This window comes from Diadema setosum, chromosome 18 (assembly GCF_964275005.1).
Source record: "Diadema setosum chromosome 18, eeDiaSeto1, whole genome shotgun sequence".
In the NCBI taxonomy this organism is placed as follows: Eukaryota; Metazoa; Echinodermata; class Echinoidea; order Diadematoida; family Diadematidae; genus Diadema; species Diadema setosum.
Window position 1 is genome coordinate 7,335,388 of NC_092702.1, and position 13,421 is coordinate 7,348,808.

The 13,421-nt window shown below is 39.8% G+C and overlaps 1 protein-coding gene across 1 annotated transcript; it reads right to left on the reverse strand.

Annotated features, from left to right (window-relative positions):
• Positions 1-4,825: 4,825 nt before the first annotated feature.
• LOC140242022 (NHL repeat-containing protein 2-like) lies at positions 4,826-13,051 on the reverse strand. The gene is made up of 8 exons (XM_072321766.1): positions 12,910-13,051; positions 10,471-11,201; positions 9,811-10,025; positions 8,661-8,892; positions 7,910-8,029; positions 6,469-6,678; positions 5,718-5,931; positions 4,826-5,171 (listed from the first exon to the last, which is right to left on the reverse strand). The coding sequence occupies exons 1-8, from the start codon at positions 13,049-13,051 to the stop codon at positions 4,909-4,911; spliced, it is 2,127 nt and encodes a 708-aa protein (XP_072177867.1). The 3' UTR covers positions 4,826-4,908.
• Between the last annotated feature and the right edge of the window lie 370 nt (positions 13,052-13,421).

Consider the following 13,421-nt stretch of genomic DNA (forward strand, 5'->3'; position numbering starts at 1 on the left):
CATGAACAAAGCTTAGTCTTGTGGAGAGCAAACGCCCCAGGTTGTGCTTTGAACAAGCTTAAGAATTCTCAATTAGTTGAAACCTTAAAAGTATGGTACATTTATAGAGAAGATATTTTGAAAGACCTTGGCCTTTCAAATTTTCATTTACAGGACTATATATGGTGGAATAAGAAAGTTAGTTTGAAACATAGACCTTTTTTCTATTACCCTGACTGGTTTGAGAAAGGAATTCATTTTATTAATGAATTGCACATAGGGGGTCGTGTCAAAACCTTTGAAGAGCTAGTTCTGGAATTTGATATTGCAGTTAAGGATAGGAGAAAATATAATTCTTTAATGAATGGTATTTATCTTTCATGGTTTGATTCTTCCTTGGATACCGATGAAGATATACTTGATAAAATAGTGTCAGAGCTGGTGAAAAAAAAGAAAATTTCTAAACATGCTTATCCGGTAATAAGAAATGTACATTGTGACTCCTCATGTGAGAAAAGAATAGGTAAATGGAAAGACCTCTTCTCCATTAATGATGAAACAGTTCAGTGGGCTGTTATTCATATGAATAACTATAAATGTACTGTTGAAACACAACTTCGTTCCTTTTATTTTAAGGTTTTTCATGATGTTATTGGTTTCTTATGCATTCTTATTTAAGATTAAAAAAATAGAACACCCAAACTGTATGTTTTGTAGTCAAGAACAGGAAACTGCTTTTCATCTATTTGTACACTGTCCTAAAACACTACCTTTATGGAAAAAATTATTTGATTTCATAGAGGAAAAGACCAAAAAGGTATATACCTTTTTGCCTTTTAATATGATGTTTGGTGTAAATAATGACGTAGAATTTTGTACATGTATAAATTTTTTATTTCTTTGTCTTAAGTTTTATATATATAGATGTAGATTTCAAGGTTCAACTTTGAATTTTGATGCATTTATGGCTTTAGTAAAGTATAAACAGAAAACTGAATATGCTATAGCACAAAAGAAAGGTAAATTACAATGTCATTTGAGGAAGTGGTCCATGCTTTTGTAATGGTTGATCCTCTATTTTCATATATCTCATAGACATCCATCTTCTTGTGTTATTCCATTATGGCAGATAGTTTAATGTGACTTGTTTACTGAACCCTTTTTAATGCTATAGGCTGGACATTTGTACATTATTTATATTGTGTGTTTTGTTTGTTTTATGGTTGCATAAAAAAATAAAAAGAGAGAGAACTAGAAATGTCGCTACGGCGACTGATGCCTCCGCCATAATGCATGATTCTCCCAATAGGTGTATAGTACAATGTCTTGACAATGTGTGATGACAGTTTCACATAACTGGCAAAATATCGAAATAACAGGTTTGTCAGAAATATCTTGAATGTTCACTTTCCACGAACTGGGTTTGCTATAATTGTCTATTAAAGAGTGCAGGTACACATATTTGGGGAATTGTAAATTTTTACTTAGACTTCTGACCGACCTTATTATAAGTTTATGCATTGAGTATAATTTTCAAGGTATGAAGAAAGAGTGTAATTACAGTACAAAACATTTTTTTTTTTTATTTAAACCTGACCTTTGACCCTTAACCTTTGACCTTTGACCTTCTAGCTGGAAATTTCCAAGAGAATCTCCATCAAGTAATACATGTACATATATTAAACACTTTTAAAACTAATAATGCAATCATTGCATATACTAGTATACATGTATGAGGGAAATACAGTAGTAACATTTTGAGGAGTTGACCTTGACCTTTGAACCCCTGACTATTGACCCATGACCCCTAAATTCCCTAGATAATCCCTGCCAGTCAGTACATGCATAATGTACCATGTTCCATGAAGATACATTGAACCATTTGCGAGAAAAGTGATATTGCAACATTTTCACCTAACCTTTGACCTTTTGACTTTTGACCTTATGACATGAAACTCTCTCTGGAGAATCCTTACGCAGTAGTACATGTCTACACTAAGTTTCAAGAAAATAACTGCGGGCATTGCATAGATATGGGGGAAATAGCAACATTTTTAGCATTTGACCTTGACCTTTTGACCTTTGACCTCTTGTCAATGTCACTAGAATCTACTCAACTAATTGTCCCATCATACATCATCCTTGGACCAAGTTTGGTGAAAGCTGCTTCATCCAGTTTTGAGTTATCACATAAACAGATAAATTTTAGGATTTGACCTTGATCTTTGACCTTTGACCTCTGTCCGATTTCACTGAAAAACTAATCAAGTAATTGTCCCATCATACATCATCCTCCAACAAAGTTTGGTGATATTACATACAGTCTTGAGTTATCGCGAAAACGGATACAATTTCATGATTTGACCTTGACCTTTGACCTTTGACCTTTAGCCGATTTCACCCAAAATCTTATCAAATCGTTGCCCCATCATACTTCATACTTGGACCAAGTTTGGTAAATTCCAGTAAATATTACTCAAGTTATCGCGTAAACGAAAGCGGACGGACATACGGACGTACGTACGGACGGACGGACAACCCGAAAACATAATGCCTCCGGCACCACTTTGTGGCGGAGGCATAAAAAAAAAGTGTGATTTATATGTGAGGAGGGAGTCTTCTCTGAGGCAACGAAGTGTGCCCTTACAGCAGAGTAGTGTGGGTGCCCCGATGGATGAGTGGCACTGGACTTGATGGGACCGTTGCTGAAAACAGAGTCGGGCAACTGATGGAATCTAGTGGTAGGGGATTACCACACAAAATGGGTTGAAGCCTCTTTGCTGTGCCAAACGAATTCCATTCTAACCAAGGGTCAAATTTCGAATCACAATTGTTTGCCGAAGTGTACACTGCTTAAAATAAGCACAACTAGGACAACACCATATAACCCCAAATCAGATGGCATGATCAAGCAGTTCCAACAGAACCCTCGTCAATATGGTTGCCATTCTATTGGGTAACAATGTCACCACGAAGACATGGGACGAGCATCTGGCATTAGCCACAAGTGCGTACTGCTCTGGCCCACATGAGTCAACAGGAGAAACCCCAAACATGCTCATGCTTGGGTGGGAAACAAGAGCCTGATTTGGTGAATGAGAATGACAGTGCTAGTCAGAAACATCCCCAATTCTTTTTGATAATTTATGTGGATGGCTGAAAGGAGACCCGACGATACATTGATCTAAGGTTTCAAAGATGCAATCAGGAGTGCAGGAGTAGGAGTGATTTATTTCAGCACCTAAGAGAGGAGCACTCCTGGCAAAAACCAGTCCATATTCAAAGGTGTGGGCAGTGCCCACATACGTCTAGAGAAAAAGCAACATTACAAGACACTGGCTGCTTGTACAACAACACGCGAGCCAAGAAACAACTCCGGTACTAGCCACTTCTCCAACTCTCCAACCTAAAAAGCCAATTTCCCCATCTCCTCCAACCATAGCCTTACCACTAATCCCAGCCGTTTCAATATCGTGTTCACCCAGCTTTCCAGATGTAACTCCGCCATCAGCACCACGTCTTTCTGGCAAACCACTTGCGATGCTGAAAAATTTGTACACCATGGAAGAAAACGACTCCTCCGACAGTGGTTCTGAGCCAGACCAAGATCCAGCCCAGGACCCCATGGCTGCGATGACTGTGCATGACCTCACCAGCTCCTTCTCCGATGGCATTTTAGCTACAGTTGTGGAGAGAACAACCACTCAATACTACTATAAAGGACTGATTATCCGACAAACCGACGTGACCACCACATACCCGGCTGCAGTTCCAGCATCCTGTTGTGTGTAACTGTGGCATGCAGAAGGAATAATTTTCTATTAAGATTATTTTTCATGTTACACAGGAATCCTCTGTCTTCTTTCTCTCTAACCCCTTGTTCCGACCTTCTCTTCTTCCTTCCACCTTAATTTCAATTCTTCATTTCACTTTGGACCCTGCTTCGTCTTATTCTCTCTCTCCTTTCCTCTTCATTTTCTCTTTGCACTTATACTTCTTGCCTCATTCCAATCCTGCTCATTATACCGCCTTATTTTCTGCTTTTGTATAGTTTCTATGCCTCATGTATACGTTTTCACTTGCCAGTAAACTTGATTATATTTTTATTGTTATTACCGTGTACCGTTTCCAAGGTGCTAAAGAGTGTTGAAGGTGCTGCTTTGTTTACTTGCCAAAATATGATAGCCAGACCGGATAGCCAGTTGCAAGATGTATTTTTGTACTTCAGATGGATCACTAACCCGCTGACGACGGTTTGATTTTGCTACAACGCGCATTTCCCATAGACATCTGCCCGAGTATACTCAGGACTCGTTCTAAACAGGTTAACAAAATATAATTTTACGGTGTGTGATTGTAAAAGTAATGTACATACTTGTATATACCTTCCATAATAGATGCAATGTTATGAAGTTGCTCCATATAATTTTTTGTACAGTTACCATTTAACCTAATTTTCTATGTACATCATGTGTATTCCTACACACTTACATGCTTTCACGTTGAAAAGACTACATTTTGTATAGATAAATACTCTACCCTCATATTTTGAACAAGAAAAAAAAATACAAGGCAATACATAATATTTTGTATCCATCAATCAGCCTTCCTAAGTAAAGGTAGTATCACTCTTCAGCAAATTCTAGCAGCAACAGTACCACTGGCATACAAGCCTCTTAAATATGAATAGTGTGCTTCACCAAAGGCATTTCTGCTGCTGCCCATGAACTTGAACTGAGGACCTCAAGATTTAGAGCCCGCGGTCAAATTCATTGGACCACATAGCTCCTAGCTCAGATATATGTTGACCAAAAGAGCTGGAATTGTAAGTGACCTTTGACCCCAAATCTGATCACAAACCCACATGCTATCACCATCAGGTAAGCTAAATACCAAAGCCTTTAAATGTTTCTAATATACATGTCCGAATTAGATGGCATCACTTAGACTGGCTACCACAGTAGTCGAAGCCTCGTTGGGATATCCATCCTTTATGCTAATGGGGATGGTGAATCCAACAGTTTGCATGCGACACATCCCGGAGGGTAGGCAATAGTAGATCGATGCCTCCACCTGCACAGCAACGTCGCACGGCAGCTCCTGGTCGACGTGGAGCGTCCAGCTATGGCTCGGGACGGGGTCGCTGAGACTGGTCAGCCTTGTTTTCTCCATGACAACCTGTAGTTCCTTACCTGTGAAAAGCATCCAGAGAGATGAGGCTCAGTGATTGGTTCGATGGTCCTCCTTTTGGTGAAATCATTTGATTCCAAACTCCATGATTTCTTTGATCTTTTCAATGATCTTTGTCACACAATCCTTGTATGACGTAGGATCCTTGCATTTAATTTTCAGTATGAATTTTCTCCTGAATACACACATAGAGATTTTCTTTCCTGACAGCTACAGTGACTGGCTTTCTGTTACTTCTATGTAAATAAGTGAAATGGGTATGATCTGAATGATTCATATCAACAGAATGTAGCATAAAATGAGTGCATAGTTGTCACCTTCATTACCAAGGAAACTATCTGGGCTCTTTGATACTGGTTTCTCAAGAAGCATAACTTGCCTGCAAGAAAACATTTTACCAATTATAGATATCCAAAATGAGTAGCACAAGTAGACTGAATGTTAAATTGATAAGCAAATAATGGTGTCAAATTTTCACTTGAAATTGCAGAATAACCTTGTCAGTCTTGATCAAACTCATCCAATCTCCTTTGAAATGATATGCTTACCAGGCATTATGATCTGCCATGAACTCGGAGCACCCTCTGTGAGGTAGCTGCCCGAAGGGAGCTGGATATCCAGGCGTACACTTAGCCGGCCGTCGTTCTCTAGTAAAACGCCCTCTACCTTCGTTGGTTCAATGCCCTTTGAGAGCAGTGACTTCACCTTCTTGGGGGCTGCTGGCTTGCTGTCAACTTCCGTCCTGGGCACTTGGATGTGAACCTTGTCATTGAGGAAATAAAAGAGATTAAAATGGCCATCCTGTGCAGTGATTTTAAGATTCTGCTTCTTTTTCTCTTCATCATTTTTTTTTTTTTTTTTTTTTTTGGGGGGGGGGGGGGTAAGGTGAGATAAATATAGACTAACTTGGGCCTTAACTAACAATAAAGATGTTATCCTTTGATGATTCACTTTGATAGAATAGAGACCCAAACTTTCCATATGTAATGGGAATTCTACTACCCAACAAGTTACTCTCACAAGTTTGCAATTACCAATACAGGGTCTTTTGTGAAGGATGCCTCCCTGAAAATAAATAAATAAGTAAGTAAATGAATGAATGAATGAACGAATGAACAAATGAACGAATGAATGAATGAATGAATGAATGAATGAATGAATGAATGAATGAATGAATGAATGAATGAATAAATAAATAAATAAACAAACAAACAAACAAATATATCAATAAATAAAATTATTGCACCCTGTCAAACATGCATTTTGTCACATCTATCAAACATTAGTACTTCAGCATACCTCCACAACAGACGATTTCTTGATATCAATGCATCGGATGGCGTGGTTGTTGGTGTCGGCCACATAGATCTTACTGCTGCATGGGGATACCACCAGTCCACCTGGCTCATTAAACTTTGCCTTCAATAGGTCATCACTATCCTCCTTGCCCGCTTCCCCAGTCCCTGCATACGTCACGCAGTACCTCTGTGCTGCGTCAATCATCTTGATCTAAAACATTTTCATGTATATCATTGAAATGAATTTGTTAATTTTGTTTTTGTATTTCACCCTGTCAGGTCCCAGAAACAACATTTCTGTGAATTGATGTATTGATGTTGTATAAGTCAATTACATTTTTGTTCCATCTTTTTTATTTTTTTTATTTTTCCCATTCACTGATAGTACTTCATGAAAAAGAGTTCAACATTTTCTTTCATTTGAGCTCTTTGTTGTTCATGTGTAATTGGTTGTTTCAGTTTAAAAAGCCTCTAATTACAAAATGTATAACTTATTTTCTATCAAACTGGCCACACATTTGAGCAGACTAGAGTTTTTGTGACTCCCACAAATGGGCAAATTGCTAGAAACTTCTTTCTGATTTCCTGTAGATTTAATAAACTTAACCCAATGCATCTATCTTTTTTGTCCAATATGAGATTGCAGAGGAATTTACAGGTGCCAATTTAATAATGACTACATGATCATTTCTGCAGCAAAGTTTTACTTTGATGGGTTAATTTCAGAACTTGACACTTGTGGCATTAAAAATGGGGTAAGTCACACTTGGACGTAACGTGTAAGAATTCATTACTTTCTGAGGAAACACACAGTCACATAAAAAAAGTGAACTTTTCCTTACAAGTGATAACAGATTCAAATTTCATGTATACTTTTGTAACAATTGAAGTTTCCTAACACCACAAAGCTTGCCTAATGCTTGCCCAAGGCAGAAACAACTATCAATATGAATGTGAACTGAATTCATAATATTGAAAACATTAAGAAGAACAGGTGAATTGAAAATCATGTTGATATGAAAGTCCTCACAGTATACACAAACTTGATGACGTCGGCAAACATGCCTGTTAATAACATCTAAATATATTTACTCACACAAAAGCATAAAACCAATTTTCTTTCACATGATACACACAATGCACATTGCACAATTGCCCCACCAGGGAGCTTATTTTGTAATCTTATTTTGAATGCTCCTTTTTCGTGGAGTTTAAGAGTTTGTTATACATTTACTTTGTACATTATCATTTTCATATTTCCATTAAGGACTTTGGCCTTGTTAGTTTCCTGCTCATACTGATTAGTCAGTTGACAATCAACTTTTGACTACTGGCCACGACTTCTGCTTCCCACACACGAGCAGACATGTGTTTTTGTCAGACCCTGACAGATTCTTGTCATCCAGTAATTGACCTCTGACCTAAACTGAATCTGTGCACACCTTGTGATTGTACGAGTCAGCCACAAAGAGGAGTTTGTTCTGGTCCCATGCCACACCCAGAGGGTGCTGTAGCCTTGCCTCAAGTCCCTTGCCCCCTGCATCACCATAAGCAAACAGATTCTGGGAAGAGGAGATGAGATTAAACACAGTCATGAGCAATTTCACAAGAAAGACAAGCACTGAAAATTCACATCTCGGTTACACTTTCACATCAGTGCACACCTTTAAAATGTACATGGTTTGCATAATAATACCAAAAAATTACAGCACAGAAATTGTTATAGCTATCTTACATAGTTAACACAAAATTATACAAAGTATGATATCATCTATACCATTTCAAAATATAAGAGAATTTGAAGGCAACAAGTCAACTTGTAAACTAACAGTAAGTATCAGTCAAACAAACATTTGTAGGATACATGTATAAACATTTAAGATATACATACTATGTCCCAACCAAAAATGATACCAAGAATTCTAAATATTTCAAGACAATAAGATCCTCATTCACAAACTACAATCATTACCATTATAGAAAACAAATCAAACATGAAACTTGACTGTTGAAAACAAACAGAAATTGTATCCTTGAAACACATTGCGTGCAACCAACTGCAAACTACAGCTTGAAGTTGTAAAAAAAAAAAAAAAAAAAAAAAAAGAAAGAAAGAGCTACTCTGTGGAGACCTTTTTGGGACATTTTATGTAAAGCCACTGCACTTTTGATAAGTTGTTAATGAACTCTCACCATTGGGTCTATTTCCCCGCCCACTACATTCTTGACAGCCCCGTCCTTGAAAGACACCCTCCGGATCGTACTGCTCTCGCTGTCGGCGACGAAGATGCAGTTGAAGGGCTCCTGGGGGGCCAGGGCGAGACCAGATGGCTGGGCGAATCCCGCTTTGCGGGGATAGGAGTTGTTGCGATTCTCCTCCTTGCCGCTGCCCGCATAGTTCATGCACGTACCCTTTGCATGCTCCCTGTGGGACAGACAGGACAACTATCTGATCATTTTCTGCAGACTTCACGGAGTGAACAGAAATAACTGGAGGATCGGCACTGCACAGGCTGATGAAGTGCATAAGGACTGAGTATAACACAGCAGTGCTTTGTGAAACTGCCCAAGCAAAACTCACCTCAAAACCTTCTGAAAAATGGTAAGTGCTGCTGGGAAGGCTTGTTATGTCTTATTAAAATGAAAATTTAATGAACCTTGTGAAAAAAAAAGGAAACATACTTTCAAACTGTAGACCTATGTGTGTGATATAGAAAAAGAAAACACATACCTGCCAACTCTTAAATTCAGCACATTGGAATAACTGGGAAAAAATCATGTAAAAACAGGAATCTCTTGCCATCTCCCATACAATATTTATCAGCAGGTGATAACAAAAATAGGAACACAGGTTGAATGAAGCTTCTTCTTTCCTAAGAAATAAGACTGTTCGTATTAAATGGAGACAGTTGGCAGTATGAAAATGTATCTCTGCAACATAGGTTTCATTGCAACTGATTGACAAATTGCCCTACATCGACATGAATTTGAATAACATTGGTTTCATTAAAAAAGCTGCTGTCAGATACTTATGAATAGTCAAATTATTCATATTTTCGAACAAAATGTAGTCATTATGAATAGTTTCTAGGGAAAACTACATACCATCTCTTATCAAAACATGCACAAGAAATATGCTGGCCTGTGTTACTTTTACAACATTAACAGATGACAGGCAACATATAGTTTTTCTGATTATATTCACCAATTACTGATTCAGTCTTCACAAACTCTTTACTCAAAAGAGACAAAACACATTATCTTCACATGTCAAACCAAATCTGATGGCAAGCATGATGAATGTTAAAGGAAGTGGTCCTGAAGAATGAGACCGAGTACTCACACAGCCTTATGCCACTGTCCGTCTGAGAGAAACAGTCCCCAGAGCTGATGCGTGCCCGCCATGGCGATGAAGAGCACATCCTGGTTTGGGGGACCCAAGGCCACGTCCCACGGGGAGCTGATGACCTGTTCTACCCCCTGACCTCCTCCGTAGGGGTCATTGCCCTGCTCTCCTGTGCCAGCAATGGTGCTGACATATTGGTTGGACAAGTCAATCTGTATAAAGCATTCAATGAGAGTCTTGTTGTGAAAAACTCTGTTACGGACACAACAGAGTGGTAAGAAGAGTAAATTCTGCAAGCAAGCAGGATGGTATGTGGAGGAATATGGCCACAGTGTGTGAGGGAGGAGAGGATGTGAGAATGGTACAGAGAGAGGGCAAGACAGACGAGCAAATAGTGCATGCATGGATACATGTACCCATACTTGAAAGCCTACAGTCAGATAAAGACCATTATCACTGCAAATGTGTAATGCTGAACTCATTGTGTTAATTCTACCATGAAAAGTAGAACTATTGAAAATGGGATTATTCTTGAGTACACTTTTTAAACAAACAAACAAACAACAAATTTTCTCCAAAATATAATTCACCCTAAAACAAATTAAAAAGGGGGATGTATATGCATTTTATGTCTCTTTGAGAAGATAAAGGACAAACCTTCCGAATGGCATGGTTTTCAGTATCAGCGACATAGATGATATCATCTGCCCAGCAAAGTCCTTGTGGGGCTTGAAACTGAGCTTCATGGTACAGACCATCCCTTAGCCCAGCCAGGGGCCCTCCTATGCAGTGCTTGACCTCACCTTCAGTAGTGGCTATCACTACCCTGTTGTGGCCAGTGTCCGAAATAGCCAGGAGGTCACCTTTCGGGTTGGTGGTGACCTTGCCTGGATACAGGAGGGGCGTGTCCACCAGAGAATCTTTGATGCTCATTAAGGGCAGACTGTGCGGGCTCAGCATCTCACGAGATTTGAAGTGAGCGGAACAGAGCTCGATCGTCTCAAAGAGGATGTCGCGGTGGCCCTCCCCGATGATGGAAATGATAGGTTCCCCCGAGGGACTAATGATCATGAGAGTGGGCCAGCACTGGATCTCCAGATCATTCCACATGATCGCATCATGGTCGTTGATGACCGGATGCTCGATGCCATAGCGCATGATGGCATTCTTGATATTGGTGGACACCTTCTCATTCTCAAACTTGGCAGAATGGACTCCAACCACGGCAATGCCACTCTCCACGGGATACTCCTTTTCAAGGGCCTCAAGATCGGGCAGAATGTGCATGCAGTTGATGCAGCAGTATGTAAAAAAGTCTAGAACAACCACTTTGCCATGCAGGTGGGATTTGAAGGACAATGGTCCTGAAGTGTTGAACCATTCAAGGTCTAAAAGAGAATGAGAAATTGTTACTTCATCATACCTGAGATCATCTATTGGCCAAAAAAAAAAGGACATTTCTTTGGCTTTCCATAATTACATTATACAATTAACATTAGTTGTATATGCAAAACTGAGCAGCTTTGAAATCATACAATAGAATGTTTTAGAAATTTGTTGCGACATGTTAGGGCATAAGTTAGTACATATGGAGTCTGAAAAAAAAAATAATCAAGTCCAAATTTGCTCAGACTTCTTCATCTCACATTCAAAGATTTTTAGACCTTTTTTTCTTCTCCGTACCCCTGATCTCAAATGATCAACATACATGTGTAGGTTGGGGGTAGCGATAATGAATGACAAACAACTCATTTAATCTCTGAGTATTACTCATAAAATCAAAACAAACAAACTATGGAAACAAACAAATGAACTACAAAAAATAAAACAGATTTTGACCTTGCTTAAACTTTACTGGTTAAGATAACATGATTCAATATCCCAAACTATCACCTACTATGTAAAACAGAAACATTACCAGCACAAGACTTTCTCGAATTGGAGCCAACTACCTTTTTTCCAGCATGAAACTTTGGTGAATTGTCACTGCAGTGCCTGCAAACTAAGTTGACGGCCTTGGGAAAAAAATACACTGTAGGCCCCATCTTCTCTTTGATGAAAAATGTAACAAGTACTAACACTCTGAACTTGGACCCATCCTACAGGCCACAAGTGACACACACACCATACATATTTTCTTGAATTTTACCAATCTGTGTGAAGATCTGAGATGGGTTGAGCATGAACTGGCCCTGGCCCTTCCTCCATTCCACAACCACAAGCACAACTAGTATAGTGAGGTGCCCGCACCTCGTCGGGGGCCCGACGAATACCGTCACCCCGCTTTAAATTGTTACAAGCGCGCTAAACAACAATTTAAGCCCGGGACTATGTTCAGTACGCTTGGAACTTGACAGGGCTACCACAACCAAGCAAATTGTGGTGAAAACCGAACAGTTTTTCGCGAAAATCTGAAATTTTATGAGAAATACGTGTTATAAGTATCATCACGGTTACCCGCATGCATCTTTTACGTATCTGTCTATGGGAGCATCACCGTCACCCGCACACGTCTTTTACGTGCTTTGTCTATGCCATGGGAGCGCCAGTGACGAGTTGCGGGCCCCTTCCTATAGCGCACAACTATTCCGAATCGTTGGCGTTTGCAACGATAGCTGCAAATTTTCGATACCGATCAGTGAACTTGTGATTCCATTGGAATCTTCAGCATTTTCCCTGTATGTGAGTGGGATTTCATAGAATTTCAGTGACGAAATGTGATTCAAATATGCACAAATGACGAGGTGCGGGTCACCCAAGTATTTACTAGCAACTTGGATTTGACCTGATCCTGCTGATTGACATATCACTAGGATGTATGTAGAAACAAAGTTTTGGCACAAAATATGACATGTAAATACTGAGCGAGTATTGCCAATCACAGATTTCAGATTGTCAGAAGTGTATGATTCTAATGTTTAAGAAACTACACACACTCACTGCACTGCACTGATGTCAGTGATGTCTAAGCAAACATACACAGCTCCAGACTGCTGAACCATACACAGACTGCTGAACCATACATCATATTTAGTAGATGGGACTACACTTTTAGGGAACAGACCTTTTTCCGCAAAATCATTGTTTTCTACCTACCCTTCGGGAACTCAACCCCCGTTTTTTCATCCTCACTCGATGATAGGCGATCTAACTGAGACTGAATGATGGTTTTTCGTTCATCTGGGGTCAAGTCTGGCCTAAGTAGAGCAGCGCTAACCAACTGAATTGCCTTCCCCATTGTTCTCGCTCCGTGCTTCCGTGATTGAGCTGAGAAGGACGCCCCCGTTCAGCGGCCGCTGGATGCTGCTGTAGCTGCAGCCGCTGGCCGCCGAGCCTGCTAGCCGGCTATGCCGGGCGGCCGGCCGGGCTGAGAGCGAAAAACTGACAATCTATGCTGATTGGCGATCCAGCCGCCGCCGTCGCGCCGGGGACATTCGAACAGGGGGACAGATCGATCGCTTAGTGTAAATCTACTGGATTTGTGTTGGCCGAATGTTTTGAATTTTCATCCACATGAACATGAACATGAGGAAGACAAAACGAAAAACGGAGGAAAACTTGTTGTGTAGGGATGTACGACAACGCATAAAGTATTAATTTAGTCAACT

Coding starts and splice junctions, on each gene's coding strand:
- LOC140242022 (XM_072321766.1), bottom strand. CDS start 13,051: ATGGGGAAGGCAATTCAGTTGGTTAGCGCTGCTCTACTTAGGCCAGAC. Junction 11,202..12,909: donor GGGGGTTGAGTTCCCGAAGG/GTAGGTAGAAAA, acceptor ATTCTCTTTTAG/ACCTTGAATGGTTCAACACT. Junction 5,932..6,468: donor AGAAATCGTCTGTTGTGGAG/GTATGCTGAAGT, acceptor CTCAATGACAAG/GTTCACATCCAAGTGCCCAG.